We start from the raw sequence: 18775 nt of genomic DNA on the forward strand, positions 1-18775 counted from the left end.
TGAACACCTGGTGTTGCACCTACTAGGGGCCCAGCACCAGCAGAGCCTGGGAAGAGTGGGAAACCTTAACTGATAATGTTGCTGATTGGAGGAACAGGCTTGGGGGATGGATGGGGGAGACAGTGGGCAGTGAAGTGTTCACTTAAATAAGAGAAGGCTATGGCTTCTCTTCCGGTTTTTTGTTTTTTCTTTGGCTGTTATGAGCTGAATTGTGTCTACCCACATTCATATCATCTTAATGTTGTATTTGGAGATAGGGTCTTTATAGAGGTAATAAAGTGAAAATGAGGCCCCTGAAAGTGGGCCCTAATCTAATCTGATGGGTATCCTTATAAGAAGAGTCAATTAAGACACAGACACCCACAGAGGGAGTGGGTAGGATCTACAAGCTAAGGCGGGAGGCCTCAGAAGGATCCAATCCTGCCAACACCTTGATCTTGGACTTCTAGCCTCAAGAACTGTGGGCAAATACATTTCTGTTATTTAAGGTCCCCAGTCTCTGCTACTTTGTCACAACCACCTCAGCAGACTCACACACCTGCCCTCTGGTCAACTAAGGGCAGGTCTCCAACTGCAGTGGGTTCTTGGGCAGAGTGGCATCCAGAAGGTTGCATATGAGGGGAGGCAATAGTCCTGCTCCTCTGAGAAGTGGTTAGACCAAATGGTTTGTCAAAATCTGGAAATCAGCCACTCTTTAAGAGGACGGTGGCTAAATGGAGCATAAATAAGAGGCCTTAGGCAGGCCACACCAATTCCTCCAGAGAAGGGATGACCCAGCCTCTCCAACCATCTGAAGGCAATTCCAATGACCACCACTGTCCCAGGTAGCATGGATGCTCTCAGTGGTGACTAGTGGTTGGTGCGGATGCTGAGGAAATGGTCCAGGTACAGGCCAGGGCACGGGTCTCGACCAGCCATCCTTCCTGAACCTGAGCATTTGTGGTTTTACAGCCTCGGCTCCAAACACCAATTGCTGGTCCTCTGGGACACGTTCCCAGCATGTCAGCCCCATCTCTCCTCAGGCCTGTTGCTTCCTCTATGTGGGTGTGGGTGTGTGTACACGCACATAAACACACTATATCCAGCTTCCACCTCAGACTAGGAACTCCTAACAGGAGCTGATCACATCTCCTCCTACTTCCCCTTCTGTCTGCAGTTCTCACTCTCATCCAACTACTCACACCTGGCTTCTCTCCTCTGAAAGGTGAAAGAAAAAGAGTAATAATTTCCCAGGCTCTTTGCAAAGGCCCCTCCTGGAAAGAGACAACGACAGCTAGGCAAGTGGAGTGTCCTACAGGTACACCTAGAGCCTGGTGGCCAGGAATCTCTGAGGAGGGGCCTGGAGGGCCAGGGGTGCTAGCAACTTTTCTCCAGCTCTGCTCAATGTCTCAGTTCTTTGGGGAGCTGCACTGTGTGAGTTAGCAATTGTATTCTTTAGATTTTGAGTATAGCCGAAGCCACCGGAGACCAGGGAGAAAGTGAGGTCTTGGAGGATGAGGAAGGCAGGACCCTTCTGCCCAGCACCCTCTTTCTGGCTCCAGCCCTTCCTTGGAGGGGTCTCAGGGACTGAGCCACAGTTTCACTCCACTGTGTCTCTGCATGCACGAGGGGTATTAATAATTCATACAAATCTGCAAGTTAAATGCTATGTCAAAAATAGAAATGCAATTGTCTACAATAAAATTAAAAACATAAAGTCCCCAAATTCAGAGGCTTCTATTGACAGAGCTTCTTGTCATCTGGAAGAAAAAAACCTCTCACTGTGCTGGGGAGAAAAAAAATATCCTCCATGTGTTGGCCTCCACCCTTCCCCTGCCTTCAATCACTGGTCTCCATCAGTCTCTTTGGAGATGCCTTTACAGGTACAGGGCCTGGCCTGGGCCCATTCTCTTCCTACCTCACCTTGATCCAATCTCACTGCCTACAGCTAGGCCTCTGAGGACCCACTCCACGGGTGGTGGAATTCTGGAAGCCAGTTGGAGATAAGTGGGTCTTTTCAGAGAGTGGTTCAGGGTGAGAGAAATGGGCAGATGTGGGAGAGGCAGCAACAGCCTTTGTCCTCAGACACCAAGGGCTGCGGTTTGAGAGTCCGGAGTCAGGACACCCAGATTCTAGCCCACCTTCCTCTTCACCAGAAGTGTGGCCTTGGGCAGCTCACTCAGCCTCTCTGGGCCTCAGCTTCCTCGTCTGAGAAAGTAATGTATTAACGGACCAGTGGTGTTCAAACCTCTAAAAGCTGGGAGACCCTGTTTTTATGTGAAATCTTACCTAGAACCTCAATATAGAAAGTGGATCCAAATGGAGAAGAGCAGGTATGTGGGACCCAGAGTGCTAATTATTAAGCTCCTCATCCTCACCCCTAAGAAACCCTAGGGTCTGTGAAACACAGAAGGAAATCCTACAGTCTCGATCAATTACTTCCAAATGCAGACCTACAGACAGGCTTGGCTGCCTCAGAATCATCTAGGGAGCTTATTAAAAGATAGAGGTCCAGGCCCCAGAAGGTCCCTGGTGGGGTCTGGGAATCTGTACTTAAGCCCCCCGTCCTCAGAAACTCTGGTGTGCAGCCGGGTTTGGACACAACTGGACCATATCAACTCCTGGTCCTTTCCTGCTCTAAAAAATCCTGGCGAACCTGTGCCTGTGTCCGTGGGCCTGGTGGGCATCCCTCCTGCCTGCTGCCTGTGACCCCTGCGTTCATAGCCTCCCGAAATATCCTGCTCCTGCTCAGCAACCCTGTCCTCTCCAGCTTTGCCAAGTCTCAGGCCCCAAGGGAGACAGCTGGCTGTGTCACTGAGCTTCCCCTGACACAGGGTGTGTTACTGGAGAGTCAGAGGCAGGAGAGAGCCCCGGAAAGTCAGTCTTAGTGACTCTCTGCTCCTGAGAAGCTGGGGTCTGTGGCAGGGGGAGAGGAGCGCTGAAAGAGCACGTGAGCTGAAAAGGAGGCTCATGGATAGGCTGTGGGATCCAGAGATGTAACACAAGCAATTATAAAGGACTTGAGGGTTTGCAAGGCACTTTGGACGTGCACTGCCTCATCTGAGCCTTTTGCCAAGCATGGCTGCTAGGAAGGCTAGGGCTTAGCTATTTAGCAGTTCTGCTTACAGATGGGGAAGCAGAGACCAGAGTAGCTGAGCACTTTTTTCAGGGTCAACATTGGACAGAGCACCTGAATTTCGACCCGAGAGGTTATAATTCCCATCCCCTTTGTCCATTGTAGTGGTTTCCAGACATAAGGCCTGGACAGGTTGAGGCTGCAACAGAATTGCCTGGAGCACATGTTAAAAATACAGATCTGGGCCCACAGAATCAGGATGTGTGTGTCAGAGATCAGGGGGTAGAGGCTGGGAATCTCAAGTTCTAGAACTGCATGGGATCCATGCTCTGCTATCTTCCCTTCACCTCCCACTGGCTGCCCTGTCCTTACACCACACTCTGTCCTGCCACATCCGGCCCAGAGCCCGTGGCAGCTCAGGCGAGCACCTACACCTGGGGACAGGGCTAATCTAGATTTCAACTCCTTTGAGCATGAGGGACCACAGGTACAGGGAGGTTAAGTAACTTGCCATCAGTTCACACAGTGCTTAGAGGCAGACGTGATTCAGAGTTGTGTCCATGGCAGCCCTGGCAGCGTCTAGGGATGCCCATGACCACGGACAGGAGGGAGGGTTTTCGGGATGGAAGAATTTAGCCTGGCAAGGTGTGTGAGCGAGGGATGCCCACACCTCTCACGGGGTCCCACCCAGGTCCTGAGGGCCCACCTACCGTCCAGCCTGGGGGGCAGGCACATTCTCCCGTGATGTGGTGGCAGGTGCCCCCATTCTGGCAGGGGCAGCGCAGCTCGCAGTGAGCCCCATGACTCCCAGGCGGGCACAGCTCCTCACAGCTGCATGGAGAAGCAGAGGTGTTAGCCACGGCAGCATTTAGTCGGAGGGCCAGGGCTCCCCAGGAATTAGTGAGTTCACAGTCCGTTTGAACTGGGCCACTAGCTGAAATGCAGTCCTGCTTCCTGCCAGAAGGGGGAAACAGGGCTCGGATATAAGGAACTGGAATGTTGTGTGCTTGGCCAGTACCTGTGGGATGACTTTAAGTGCTCATAGTGTCAAGAAGAGTGTTCTGGGGAGGAAGCCTTCTGTGAGATGACGACATTTTACTTGGGTCCTGAGGGTGAAGTTAGTTTCACTGGGAGAAAGGAGGGAAGGGCATGGCAGGCAAAAGGAGCACCATGAGTAATGACACTGAGAAGGGATTATCAATCCAGCTTTTAAGGATCCATCTAGATTCTAAAAGATTTAGGGAGAGAGGATATCTGGAGCATGCCCCATTTCCAGGCTCTGGAAGGTTCTCAGTTACTGTAACAGGCTCATGTGCACTGCTGAGGTATGAGGGAGCATCTGCACAGGATCTTGGCCTTGGGCCTTAGGGCACTGGCCCTGGGCATGAGCGGGAACTGGCCAGGCAGGAAACATCGTCAGTCAAGGATGTGTCCCTGGCCAGTGTCCTTGGGTGCCCTCTCAGGACCTAGGGCTATTGGGAGGCCACTGAGCCTTCGACAGGATGGGAAGAACTTCAGTCTTGCCTCTGGCGGGGGGGGTGGGGTGGGTCTCAGTGAAGCAGTACACTCCTGGACACTGGAGTGAGGGGCTGTTTGGGGTCTGAGGGGAGAAGACAGATCGGAACAACAGGCAACAGTGAGTTCCCCGAATCTATACACGATACCTGCCCGGGGCCCTCGTCCACCTCTTTCTCAAATAGCCTGGAAGGGTCAGGACCCAGGGGAGTAGCAACATTTGGGTTGTGATCAGAGGAGACTGCTAAGCTGAGCTATGGGGCCCCGGGACAGGACGGGGGAGGAGTTTAAAGTGCTCCCCTGGCCCTGCTTGGTCTCAGGCTGCACCTGTCCCCCTGGGGCCTGGGTGGGGGGAAAGGCCTGGGCATGTAACCTGCGTAGGACCTGGAGTCCCAGCACCAGAGAGCTGGTGGCCAGGACGGGCTTGAACTCCCTTCTGTTCCCACCATCCCTCGGTTGGAGGGAGTCCCCCCAACTCCACCCCCACCCCCTCACCCACAGGTACTCACTAGACTCCGGTGTAGCCGGGCGCGCAGAGGCACTGGCCGGTGCGGGGGTCGCAGCTGGCCCCGTTGCGGCATTGGCACGGCAGCTGGCAGCCCTTGCCGTGGGTGCCGGGCGCGCACAGCTCCTCGCAGCGCCAGCCGCGGAAGCCAGGGGCGCACACGCAGGCCCCCGTGATGGGGTTGCACAGGGCTCCATTCTGGCACTGGCAGCGGTTGCTGCAGTGGGGGCCCCAGTGGTCGCTGTCACAGCCTGCAAGACAGGAGCCGGCCAGGGCTGAGGGAGGCCCCAAGGGACTCTCCGTAGGACGGAGGGCAGGGCTGAGGCCCCGACGGCCTTCCTCGCTGGGCACTGCTCTCCCCTGGTGAGGAGGCAGCAAGGGCCATCGCCCCCGCCGTTGCTTCACTTTCAGTTCAATTCCTTTACTTTCCAAGTAGCCAACCTCAGAAGGTGCAGGAAAAAGCAATGTTTCCCTGGGAGGGGGCAGACAGCTTTCAAGATCATCGTATGTAATTAAATGTTTCAAAGGGTGCTATCTGAGCCCGCTTTGCAGAAATGTCCACAGCTGTGAAAAGGGCCTGAATGGAGAGCCCCAGGTAGGTCATCCAGCCTACTGCCACCTCCCACTCGGACCCTCACCTGGTGCATACAAGACACACAACAAGATGTCCCCACACCATAGCCTCATTCACTTGAATCCTGGAGTATGACAGATGCGGAGTTCAAGCATGGACATGGATAGGCACAAAAAATGTTCCAGGACGTCAGTGGAAAGATTGCTCCCAGCTAAGGAGATTAGGCAAGACTTCCCGAGGAGAGGGCATCTGAAATGGGCTGTCTCTCCCTTGTCTGCCTATCAGAGTGACCAACTGTCCTGGTTTCAGCACTAAAATCCCACATTCTGAGAAATCCCTCAGTCCTGGGCAAACTGGAATGGCTAGACATCCTACCTCCTGAAGACAAGGAGATGAGCAGTTGACCTTTGTGCTCCAGTGATTCTAGGGTTTAGACACCCAGAAAGGGAAGGAAGCAGGTGAGTGGGATTGGAGAAGGTGTCTCTGGGCAGGCTCAGTATGAACAAAGAGACAGTGGCACTTGAGGGCGAGGCAGGTACAAGAGCACAAGGTTCTAGTGAGGCCAGTGAGTACCTGGGATCTTTGGGGACTAAGGCATTGATGGAGGAGTCACTCCATCAGCCCCACAAACTCCCCTGCATGTACCTCCCACTTGCTGATCAAGGTCAAGTGATCAATGTCATGGAGGCTGTCCCTCATCCTTTAGAAGAAGGAACCAGGGCAGCCTGGGTGGCTCAGTGGTTTAGCACTGCCTTCAGCTCAGGTTGTGATCCTGGAGTCCCAGGATTGAGTCCCACGTCAGGCTCCCTGCATGGAGCCTGCTTCTCCCTCTGCCTGTGTCTCTGCCTCTCTGTGTGTGTGTGTCTCTCATGAATAAATAAACAAAATCTTAAAAAAAAAAAAAAAAAAAAGAAGATGGAACCAGCCTAGGCCCAAATCCCAACTACCCTATCCTGCTTTATTCCTTCTTTATCTGTGCCCCAAATAATCACATATACAAACTGAACTGCCAGATTATGAGTAAGTCTCACCCTGTATTTACTTCCTGGTACTACAGTGAGTGAGACAAAATCAAGTCCAAGAGCCAAAGCATAAGAATGAAGCTGGAGACACCACACTTCCTGATTTCAAACTGTATTACAAAGCTAGTAATCAAAACAGTATGGTATTGGCATAAAAACAGACACATAGGGCAGCCCATGTGGCTCAGCGGTTTAGTGCCGCCTTCAGCCCAGGGCGGGATCCTGGAGACCCGGAATCGAGTCCCACATCGGGCTCCCTGTATGGAGCCTGCTTCTCCCTCTGCCTGTGTCTCTGCCTCTCTTTCTCTCTGTGTCTCTCATGAATAAATAAAATCTTTAAAACAAACAAAACAAAACAAAAAAACCAGACACATAGATTGGTGAAACAGAATAGAGAGTCCACAAATAGACACATGCATATATGGTCAATTAATTTATGACAAAGGAGCCAAGACTATACAGTGGGGAAAGGACAATCTTATCAATAAATGGTGTGAGGAAAACTGACAGCCACTCACAAAAGAATGAAACTTGACCATGATCTTGCAGCATACACAAACATTAACTTGAAATGGAGCTAAAACTGAAGTTTAAGACCTGAAGCCATAAAACTAGAAGACAACATAGGTGGTGGACTCGTTGACATTGGTCTTATGATGATTTTTTGGAATCTGACAACAAAAGCAAAAAGAGCAAAAATAAACAAGCGGGACCACACCAAACTAAAAAGCTTCTGTACAATCAAAGGAAACCATCAACAAAATGAAAAACCAGACTACTAAATAGAGAAAACATTTGGAAATCATGTATCTGACAAGGGGTTAATATTCAAAATATATAAAGAACTCCAACAACTCAAGAGCAAAAAACCCCAACAATCTGATTAAAAACTGGGGAGAGGGTCTGAACAGACATTTTTATAAAGAAGACATACAGATGGCCAACAGGTCCATCAAAAGGTGCTCAACATCACTCATCATCAGGGAAATGCAAATCAAAACCACAATGAGATATCACCTCACACCTGTCAGAATGGCTAGTCTCAAAAGAAATAACAAGTGTTGGCAAAGATGTGGAGAAAAGGGAAACCTTCTGGATTATTGTAGGGAATGTAAATTAGTACAGCCGCTATGGAAAACAGTATGGAGGCTCCTCAAAAAATTAAAAATAGAACTATCATACGATCGAATAATTCCACCCCTGGGTATTTATCCAAAGCAAATGAAAACACTAACTCTAAAAGATATCTGCACCCCCATGTTCACTGCAGCATTGTTTACAATAGCCAAGACATGGAAGCAACTTCAGTGTACACTGATGGATGAATGGATAAAGAAGATGTGGCATATATATATATATATATATATATATATATATATATATATATATAAAGGAATATTATTCAGCCACAAAAAGAAGGAAATCCTGACATTTGTGACAACATGGATAGACTTTGAAGGCATTATGCTAAGTGAAATAAGACAGACAAAGACAAATACCATATGATTTCTCTTACGTGGAATCTAAAAAAACAAATAGACAAAACCAGACTCATAGATGCAATGAACAGATTGGTGGTTACCAGAGGTGGGGCATAGGGAGTGGGCAAAATGGGTAAAGGTGGTCAAAAGGCACTAAGCTCTAGTTATAAAATAAATAAGTCCTGGTGACTCTAGCTAATAATGCTGTATAATTAATAATAGGGGCTCTTGGGTGGCTTAGTTGGTTAAATGTCTGCCTTCGACTCAGGTCATGAGGTTCCTGGCTGCCTGTAGAAAGTCAGCGCCCCAAGTCAGGTCCTCTAGGAAGACCATGGGGTCCTGGGATGGGGCTTCCTGCTCAGCAGGGAGTCTGCTTCTCCCTCTCCCTCTGCTCTTCCTCTCTACTCATCCACATGCACCCTCTAATAAATAAAATCTTAAAAAAATAATGCTCTATAATTAATAATATGTGAAAGTTGCTAAGAGCAGATCTTAAAGTTTCTTATCACAAGGGAAAAATGTGCAACTATGTATGGTGACAGATATTAGCTAGACTTGTGATCATCTCACAATATATGCAAATGTGGAATCATTATGTTATATATCTGAAACTAATATATCAATTATAGCTCAATAAAAAAAAATCAAGTCCAGTTATAGTTTACAACCTCCACTCACACTGGAAGAGGTTCACAGGACTGTGACCAAGCACCCAGCAGTTGGGTCTCTCACCTCACCCCTTCTCTGGGACATATATCAGCAGTGGGAAGACTAGCCCAATTACCTACTCTACATTTCTCTCTTTCTGTTGCCAAGCACACGTAGTAGAATTCCCATAAATTTTATGTACATATGATGTGACTCCATCGTAATGATAATGACAACCACATTTTAAATGCTCACTTGTGACATTTAAAACCCTGTAAGTTAGGTTTTATTACTCTCCATTTTACAGATGGGGAAATAAAGGGTCAGAGGGGTTAAGTGATGTCCCGAGGTTATAGTCAAGGGTGGGCTCAGGTCTGGCTCCAGCAATCTCCACTGTTGGTAAAGGGCACACTTTCTGAATGATGATCCTGAGGACAGAAACTGAGGTGTGATTGGGCATAAGGTGGCACCTGTAAAGCACATGTGCAGAGACACCACGTAGGCTAGCCATTTCCTCTGTGTTCATCATGGAACAATCCCAGCGTCCAGAATAAGGGATTCCCTTCATTGTTAGGGCTGTGGTTACTGCCCTCACACCTTGACTCTGAAGGAAACTGTCAGAGTCCAGAGCCAGTTTGCTCTTGGCGCATCCTAGGGCATACTTACACTTTGCTTATCAGAGGTGACCTCCATTCTCTCTAGCACAGCCCAAACCCCAAACTGTAGAGTGCACGGTCTACTGGGGATGGAGATGCTAAAGCAGCATTTAAGGTATACTGCAGAAATGCTACAGTAGGGGTTGCTCAGGACAATATAGAAGGGCATGGGTGGGTCTGAATCCAGACTGGGGGGTTAGGGAATATGTTCTCAAAGAAAAGACCCGAAACGGGGGCGAGAGGGTGAGCATGGGGAATGGTTCTAAGCAGAGTAACTGATCTATGTAAAAGCCTGGAGTTGGAGAAAAGCATGATATGAGAGAAAATTTAAAAAGGTATGTGTGTCTGGAGTATAGACTTTTAAGGTCAGCTTCCTGGGCAGGTCCCAGGTCCAAGGGCTTTGTGAGCTGTGTTTGGGGCGCTGACTTTTTACAGGGGCAGCCAGGAAGCTCTGGAAGCGTTCCCAGCCAGGCACAGACAGGATTAGGTGGAGCCATAGAAAGACTGCTCTGCTGAGAATAGCTGTGTGGGCAGGAGGCATGGAGCGACAGCGGGGTCAGGGGGACCGGCTGTTTTAGCAGAAAAGAGATGGCAGTGGGCTTGACTAAGGAAGCAGCATGGGGAACACAGAGAAGGGGAAGTTTCCAGCTGTATTTGTGGGGTATAGGCAGCAAGGACTGGGTGACCAATGGGATGCTGGGGAAAGAAAGAGGAGGAAGGATGTCAGCCTGGCTCAGGTTTGGGCCACTGGGTGGATATTGGTGCCACTAAACCTATCTTTTTAGGGGGAACCCAAGGGGAAGAGCAGTGACGTTGGAGAAAAGAGAATGATATTAATTTTGGTCAACGAGTCTAAGGTGCCTAAGGGACATCCAAGGAGGCATTCAATGCCTTCCCTTACCACTGAGTGCTGCACTAGCACCCAGGTGCTTTCCATCTTCTACTTGCCCATTCAACAAACATTGGCCCAACACCAACTCATGCCAGAAAGTGACCTGCGCTCTTGGATCGTACAGCCTAGTGGGAACAGAGATGCTGGAACAGCATAAGTGGCACGTGGTGAAATGCAGTAATAGGGATGTTTCAGGAGTGTCAGAGAAGCACATGTAAACACAATCCCATGAAGCTTGACAATCTGGGTTCTCAGGGTGAGTGGCATGTACACACACACACGTGTAAATTTGTGTCCATGTGTCTGCAGGTTTCGTGGCATTCCTAAAAATACATAGAAAGCACTTCATATCACTGTTGGAAACCATGGAAACAAACAGAAAACATTTGTAGACTAAAAAAAGCAAAGCATTTGCTATATTAACAGAACCATTAATAAAGGGGCAAAAAGCCCCACAAATCCAAGCTGACAGGAAGAGGTTACATTCAATTTAGAATATTCTGATTAGGGAAGCAGGGAAGTGTGTAATCTGTTCCACATAAATTTCCCCTCAGAGTGATTAAATGGAAGAAAAAAAAATGTCCAGGTTCACAGGGATAAGCTTCAGTTATCTAGAAAATCCACTTAAAAACACCTCATTCCCCAACAATGACAGAGAAATGAGGCAGAGCTGTGGCGAGTCAATTATCTTTTCCTGTTGAAGGTGAATAAGAACTACGGTCATTAAAATTACAACAGGACTTTGCATTCTTTCACAGATATTCACAAACTCTTTCCAATTTGGCCTTGGAATGACACCCCTTCGCACAATTTTTGTCTGTCACAGACGTTCCTAATTATTTTTGGTTCTGGCTGGTGTTTTAGATGGTTGTATCTTCTCTGGGCAGCTCGTGTGCGGCCTGGCTGGTTCCTTTGAGCTTTTCCCAGCCTGCACCTCTCCACGCTGGCCTCTTCTAGACTTTGGGGTCCAGGGATAATGTGTTCCTGGTTCATTTAATTCTCACCACAACTCATTTGCAAGGAGTGCGATTATGATCTCTGTTTTTGTTGATCAGGAACTGGAGGCCCAGGGAGGTTATGTAACTTGTCCCAAGTCACACAGCTGGGGAGTGACTGGGCATTTGAGCTCCTAACCACTGCTGTCCTACTGAATGTGGTCTGGTGTTGACAGAAGAGGGGACAGCCAGCCTGGGATTAAACAGCCACCTTAGATAATTCACAAAGAGATGAGAAACTGGTGATTATGTATTTTTAAAAGATTTTATTTATTTATGTGAGATAGAGCGCATGCACGTGTGAGAGAGAGCACAAGCAGAGGGAAGAGGAAGAAGCAGGCTCCCCACCGAGCAGGGAGCCCAATGAGAGAGTCAACCCCAGGACCTTGGGATCACGACCCGAGCCAAAGGCAGACGCTTAGTGGACTGAGCCCCCAAGTGCCCCTTCACATGTACTTTTATATAAGGATTGGTGAATGTGTGAATGGTGATTTTAGGTCCCAGCTTTTCAATGGCTGGCCCTAATTTTCCTAATTTTATTCTCTCAAGATTATTTATTTAGACCTTTTTCTATTGTGTAAAATATATATAATATACCTTGTGCCATTTTATTCATTTCTAAGCATATGCTTCAGTGGCATTAATTACATTCACAGTATTGTATAATTGCCACCACTATTTCTCAGACTTTTCCATCCCCTTCAAACAGAAGCTCTGTACCTACGGAGTAACAGCTCCCTGTTGCCTCCTCTCTCCAGCCTCTGGTTGCCTCCTATCTCTCCTTTCTGTCTCTATGACTTTGCCTATTCTGGATATTTTATATTTGGAACCATATATTAGTCTTTTGTGGCTGGCGTATTTTACTTTGTATAACGTTTCAAGGTTCATCTGTGTTGTAGCATGTGGCACAAGCTCCTTCTTTTATAAGGCTCCATGGTATTATTTTATTGTATAAATATGCCTCATTTCACTTATCCGTTTCTCTGTCAATGGACACTTGGCTTGTTTCCACTTTTTGGCTATTGTGAATAATGTTGTCATAAACACTGGTGTGCAATATTTTTTTTGAGTCCCTAAAGATCATTTATTAAAGGTGCAACTATGTTTTCATGCCTTCATTGACTTTCTCTGTTTGGAACAATAACTCAGCTCACCATTATTTTTTTGCCATCACTGCTATATAAGCAGGTCTAGGTGGCTTGCGTCCAGTCTCTTCCATTAGCCTTGGAGATTCCATGGGTTGCAGTGGGGGGAGCTGGGATATGACCTTGTTTGTAGCAGCTCTGTCCCCCACATACACAGTCTCCCCCAGAGTCCAGCCCAGAGCTGGGCACGGGAAGAGCCGTCAGCCATCTGACAAGGGTGCCTGGCCAGGGCTTTTCCAGAGACCAAAGAACCTTCTCTCTGCTGCTTGTGAGGATTCACTTCCTCAGATGGTTGTTCTTGGCCTGGCTACACATTAGCATCACCCTGGAAGGTTTAAAAAATATAACACTTGTGCCTGGCCTTCACTCCTAGACATTCTGATTTAATTTTTCCAGGGTGGTGGGAGCCCAAGCATAGGTCCTATTTTAAAAAGTACAGCGGGCAAGAGCTACCATCCTGGTGACCTGCATTCTCACTGGTCCTCTCAGATGGGCAGGAGGATGCTGGGCTTGAGGTGGGATGGGAGAGATGCATGGTTCTTCCCATTCCACAGGTGGGAGTCCTGAGAACTCAGGATGGAAGCAAACTGGCCACTGAAGTGAAGGTCAAGTGTTAGAAATGAATCCGATACCCACTGAGCTGCCCTGGTCTGTGCTAGAGCCTGGGCCAAGGCCTCCCTACCCGCCCTTAGCCATGGACAGACAGGCTTGATACAGTCAGAGCACCTCCCAGGAATGGCCTCCACACCCCCACCCACCCTGAGAAGATGTAGGGGGAGCTAACACGTCATGGGGGTGAGTGCTCCTGAGTTTACAAAGCAGCGGGCACAGAGGCAGAGATGGAGCCGCAGTAGCCTGAAACCATTCCAGCTGATAAATAAAGTGACTTCCCAGTGAGGGAGGCCATTTGTCAACTGACTTGCCCTAATAAAAGCACAGACAAATTCTTGGAGTCTGAGCACCTCCGCTCTTTTCAGGCTCCAGCTGCAATTCTGAGGGCACATCGGGGCTGAGTCACAGCCAGCGCGGTGCAATCTTGGGTAACCCCCTCCCCTCCCTGGGCCTGTTTTCTCATCAGTAAAATGATAGATTTGGACCAGTGGTTTTTGCTTGGAGTAGGTCACCCTCCCCAAGAGAGCATCTGAAATGGGGGCAGGGGGAATTAGGTTGTCACAAATGATCGGGGACTGTCCTGCACGAGGAAGAGCTTATGCTCTCCAGTGCCAGTGGTGTTCTCATTAAAGACACCAGTAGGTAAATCCTGGGGTCTCTTCCAGCTTTGATACTATGTGATTCCACGCTGATGCTAAATGTCCCCACTTGAGCAACAGGCCAGAGAGGGGACAGGGGTGAGAGGTGTGTTTGTCCTTGTGTAGAGAAGAAAAATTCGAGGTGGTTACCCGGGCTCTGAGCTGAGCCATCGCTCAGCTCCCTATCCTTCCACCACTTAGATTGTTGGAATTAAATATTAATAGACCAAGGTGCCATAGATTAAAACCCAAATCTCCCGACGCAGTCCCTAAGCCAGAAGATGCTGACAGCACAGGATTATAATGATGTATCATTAGCTCTTAGTGATCTATTTATTATACTTGTTACTTACTCTGTTATTTAACCGCATTATCTATATCTCCCCTAAGCCTCTGAAGAGAGGCAGGATTCGCAGTGGCTGCCCTGGATGGAGAGTGCACCTCCAGGCCTGCTTGTTTCCCAGGGCGCAGGGGTGGAGGGAGAAACACACAGGCACAGGAAACCCCCTCCCCCTGTGCTACTGTGGGTCGGCTGCATCCTCACCTGGGTTATTGCACCCATTCCTCTTCTAACTCTGTGCCACCTATTCATTCCCTGCCTTATCCCAAAGAGGATTTGTGGCAAACCATGTCAGTTGGGATTATTACCCCATTTTCCAACTGAGATAACTGAGGTTCAGAGACTTTAAATAACTAAACTGAGGCTTATCAATTTGGGCATGAGCAATATTTTGAGCCAGAGAATTCTTTGTTGTGGGGGCCGTCCTACGGAGGATGTTTAGCAGCACCCCTGGCTTCCAACCTCTGAATGCCAGTAGCAAATCCTCTTCCGCAATTGTGGCAACCAAAAATGTCTCCAGGTATGGCCAAATGTCCCCTTGAGGACAAAATTATCCCTGATGACAAAAGGCAGAGTTGAGAGTCTTAGCCTGCCTTTCTTACTGCTAGGCTTTGGAGGTCATCTCCAAGCACACGGTACAGGTTAGGAAACTCTGGGCCCGAGAGACTGAGTGCCTTGCCTGTGGCCACACAGCTAATGCAGTGAACAGCTAAAATGGAAACCAGCTGGCCATGTTGATCTAGGGCTCTTTGCATCCCTCCTTATTAGCTTCTAGAAGATGAGTGAGGTTCATTTATTGCTTGTCAAACAATCATTGAGCACCTACTATGTTCTAGATGCTGAGAAGCCCACAGTTAGTCTGAGAAACAGCCAAGCAAATGGCAAACGTGGACCTGTCAGAACATGAGTGACTGGCGGATGCTGGGCGAACCTTGCTGGGGCAGCCTCACCTAGGGAGGGAGCTCCACTGTCAGGGCAGGAATGAGGAGACCCAGAAGGGTCTTGAAATAGCGGGGCAGGGGGAAGGCATGAAGCCAGCAGGTACATTAAAATGCCCTGAGCAAAGGTGGTCACTTTAGCTCATTACCTTCCTCAGCTCCATCACAGTGGCTTGACCACAGTTTCAGGCAACCAAGTCTACTTTAACCTGATGTCATCAAACCATCAAAATATCACAAGGGAGTCGAGAGATCCAGTAACTCCATTCTCTTGGGGCCCTGCATCTTGCTGTAGAAAGATGCATCTGGAAGCCCATGTTGGCCCCAGCTTCAGGATATCGCCAAGTCTGCCTGGCATTCCACCATGAAGACTCCAGTCCTCAGGGTGTGCTGGGATCTCCTACTGAAATGCACATGGCCCACGTATGTGTAAGGGGTGTGTGTGTCACAACACGAGGCAATATCAGCTATTAATACCCCAGTTATCTGTTAATATCTGAGAGGCAACTAGCAGACCTGGGAGCCACATTAGGAAAGGTGTGTGTATGTGTGTGTGTGTGTGTGTGTGTGTGTGTGTGTGTGTGTGAATCTACTTTTGGGAAGAGTCAAAGGTCAAATTTCCTTCAATGAAACAACTTTGCACGGACTTCTCTGGACATAAAATGCCACAATATTGCACGGACAGCTGATGGAAAAGAAAACGAGGTATTAGGTGCTGTGTAGAACCTAATTCGTTCAATTCAAGCCACAACGCCTGAGGGTAGCTAGAATTATCCCCATTTTACAGAGGGAGGAACCAAGTTAGGTGTGGTTAGGTGACTAGCACATGACATGACAGCTGGAGTGACCTCCGGCCTGTTTCTTGAATGGGGACATTTAACACCAATGCCTTGAACAGCAGAGTATCGGGTGCGAAGTGTGGCAGAGCTGGAACTCTGGGGTTCATTTACGCCTGTGCTCTCCTTGTCCAGGAGAGGATCTTGAGACTGAGAGAGGGCAGGGAGCAGTCCAGGCCGCCAGCGAGAGGCCGGAGAGGGTGAGACTCGGGACCCATGTGCGGTCTCTAGGCCACGCTGAGCAGACAGGCTGGTGCACAATCCATGGGCTCCTGACACTCTCAGTCCCTTCCTTTCCAGAGCCCAGGTCAGAATGCATGCCCCGCCCCACTCCTCTTCTCCAGCCTGTACCCCTCTTTGGGATAAATATACCTCGGTGACCCCAGCACTTCTGGCTCATACATTTCTGTGATAGGGTCAGTGAGGCCCAGGGTGAGAGGTAAGCTGGGGGCTGTCCCCAAATGGATCCAGGGGCGACCAGAGCTGGTCTGATCTCAGCTGTGCTTATAACCTCCCCCCACCTCCACAGGCTTTTAATGAGGCCCAGCTCCTGGCTGCCTGGCTCCCTCTGATCTGCCTGCATCACTGCCTTTGAAGCTTCCCAGCCCCAAAGACCATTTATCTCCACAATTTGCCTAGAAAGCCTCATAAATCATGTCTGTGCACAAAGGAATTACCTCTTTGGAAGAGCTTTCAAAGGCAGCCGGCAAAGACACCACAGACCTGCTGGGGGACCACTGCTTTGGCCCCGCACCCTCCCCAGCATGCCCCCCCGCCCCGCCCAACCTCGCTTTCAAAGCTCCTGAGCAAACTCTATGCTGGGGATATGGGAGGGGGGCTGTTGGGCATCAAAGGGAATCTGGTGAAGCTCCAAACTGTGGGATGGGAGCCCCAGATGTAAGCTCTGAGGGAAATGAACTCACAGTTGGAACGGGAAAGGATGCAGGAAAGTCATGGGGGCCAGGCTGCTTTCCTATAAGGAGCGAACTCATTGCACCACCTTGCCTACCATTTCTTCATCATTCCACTTTCTCCAAACAGTGAAGTCTGGCCTGGTAGAAAGAGCCTCTCCCTGGCTGTCATGGCCCTGGGCAAGGTACCACCCTTCTAGGCCTCAGCATCTCCCTTGGCAAAGAGACAGGATTAGTCTAGATGGGTGGGTGTCAAGCTGTGACCCATGGAGTCCAAAGGGGTCCTGTGTGTAGGGTAGGGGCTGGGGCCATGCCAGCAGCTTCAGAGCTGCTGTGTGCTTTGCAGGGCTTTCACATAAAGACAGAAGATGAAGCAGCTCCAGGTTGGCATGGGGAGGCAAAAACACAATTTCTAAGATCCTTTTGGCCCTTTAAAGTCTGTGTTTAATTCCCCTTATAGTCAGAAAGTTATGCCACAGGTCTGAGACATTTCTTGCTGCAATGTAAAGCGATTTCTTTTCCCTCACCTGCTCACTCATTGAGCAGCCTCTTCAGAGCCAGGTACCACCATGGACCCTCATGCCAAAGCAGCCCAAGTGTTGTTCAAGGTCTCTGTCCTTGAGGAACTTCCTGTCTGGCACTGTGGACAGATCCCCACAGGGAATATGCAGGAAGCAAAAAGAGAAGAAGTAAAGGCTGTGCAGAGGCCTGGCTCCCCTGTGGGCCTGTAAAACACTTTTGAACTAAGGCCTGGTACACCTGTCGCCCTATTCATAATGGAAATGGGGGTCTTTCTCCTCAGGTAGGAAGGGAGAGAGGGGGAGGTGGGGGTTGTGTTAAAGCTGTTCACTCACTAGCTGTTCACAGGCACCGGGGAGAGAGAAAGCAAGTTGAGGCAGCCTGGGCCTGGAAAAGCCTGGAGAGACATGTTGAAAGCCAGAAGAAGGCTGTGGGCCAGGGGCGGAATGGACTGGAACCCTCCACCCTGGCCATTCATCCTGGGAGTTACTGTGGCACCCCAGAGGTCTGGCGGAAGGCTGTTCTCACCAGCAGACACACTGGCTCCTCTGGTTGTCCTGCTGGGCTTACACTGCAATTGTTCCAGGGAAAAGGATTTACATCTGAGCCACTTTTTCTTTTGGCAAAGGCAGTACCTAGAGCTGACCGGGGTACCTGGTCAGCTTTGGATCAGCTGGGCTGACATTTGTTGAAAACCAATTAGATGTAAGGTCCAGACTGCGTGGCCTGGTCTGTTCCCAGGGGACTGCAGAATGATCAGAGGTTCATATATGGTAGCACTTGCTGGTAGCATGGTTGGGAGGCTGGGGGTGTTGTGGGGAAGGGGTTAATCTGCCCCAGGAAGGCCTCTGGGCAGAAGAGGATCTGATTTAGGACCTAGAAGGACAGCAAAGGCAAAGGGAGGGAGGCTTCAGGGTGGAGAGCAATCTGGAAAGGAGGGATGCCACAGCCCCAGCAGCAGAGGGCCTGGGAAGCAGACTAAGGAGTTTGTTTCATTGAAGGAAGGCTAGACTACTGCTTCTCAAACTCTCCATGGGGAAGGACCTGCCTTATTTGCTTTGTTTTGTTTGTTTTCCGTTCCATCAGAGATACACAATCCTCACTGAGCGCGGCTCGCACCATACCATGTGGCACTCACCACGAGACACTGAGGACACTAAGCCTATGCCCTATTCAGTCAAGCAGTCCATCAACCGTGGGCTTGGCTGCCCCAGCAATGTCAACATTGCTGCAAGTTTCTAAATGTTTACTCTCGACTTCTTACTTATCCCAATGACAGCTCCTGGGCTCCTGGAATGACACTGGGGGAGCACACAGCTCAGAGGATGGAGGAAGAGCCAGTCAAGGCGGGGTTAATGTGGTTTTCCTGGAGATGTGGCTGTGCAAGATTTTTTTTTTTTTAAGATTTTATTTATTTATTCATGAGAGAGGCAGAGACACAGGCAGAGGGAGAAGCAGGCTCCATGCAGGGAGCCCGACGCAGGACTTGATCC

At 49.3% G+C, this 18775-nt stretch overlaps 1 protein-coding gene across 10 annotated transcripts in view; it reads right to left on the minus strand.

The window, feature by feature from the left end:
- MEGF11 (multiple EGF like domains 11) overlaps nucleotides 1-18775 on the minus strand; it is a 346779-nt gene that overhangs the window by 71810 nt on the left and 256194 nt on the right. For all 10 annotated transcript variants that reach the window (XR_011997433.1, XR_011997432.1, XM_072738858.1 and 7 more), the window contains exons 6-7: nucleotides 5080-5326; nucleotides 3766-3886 (exon numbers count right to left, since the gene is read on the minus strand). Coding sequence is in view for 8 of the 10 variants with exons in the window: in XM_072738858.1 (XP_072594959.1) it covers nucleotides 3766-3886; nucleotides 5080-5326 (368 nt within the window). In the remaining 2 variants the exon portion in view is untranslated. The remainder of the gene's footprint in view (nucleotides 1-3765; nucleotides 3887-5079; nucleotides 5327-18775) is intronic.

This window comes from Vulpes vulpes, chromosome 15, assembly GCF_048418805.1.
Source record: "Vulpes vulpes isolate BD-2025 chromosome 15, VulVul3, whole genome shotgun sequence".
Lineage (NCBI taxonomy): Eukaryota > Metazoa > Chordata > Mammalia > Carnivora > Canidae > Vulpes > Vulpes vulpes.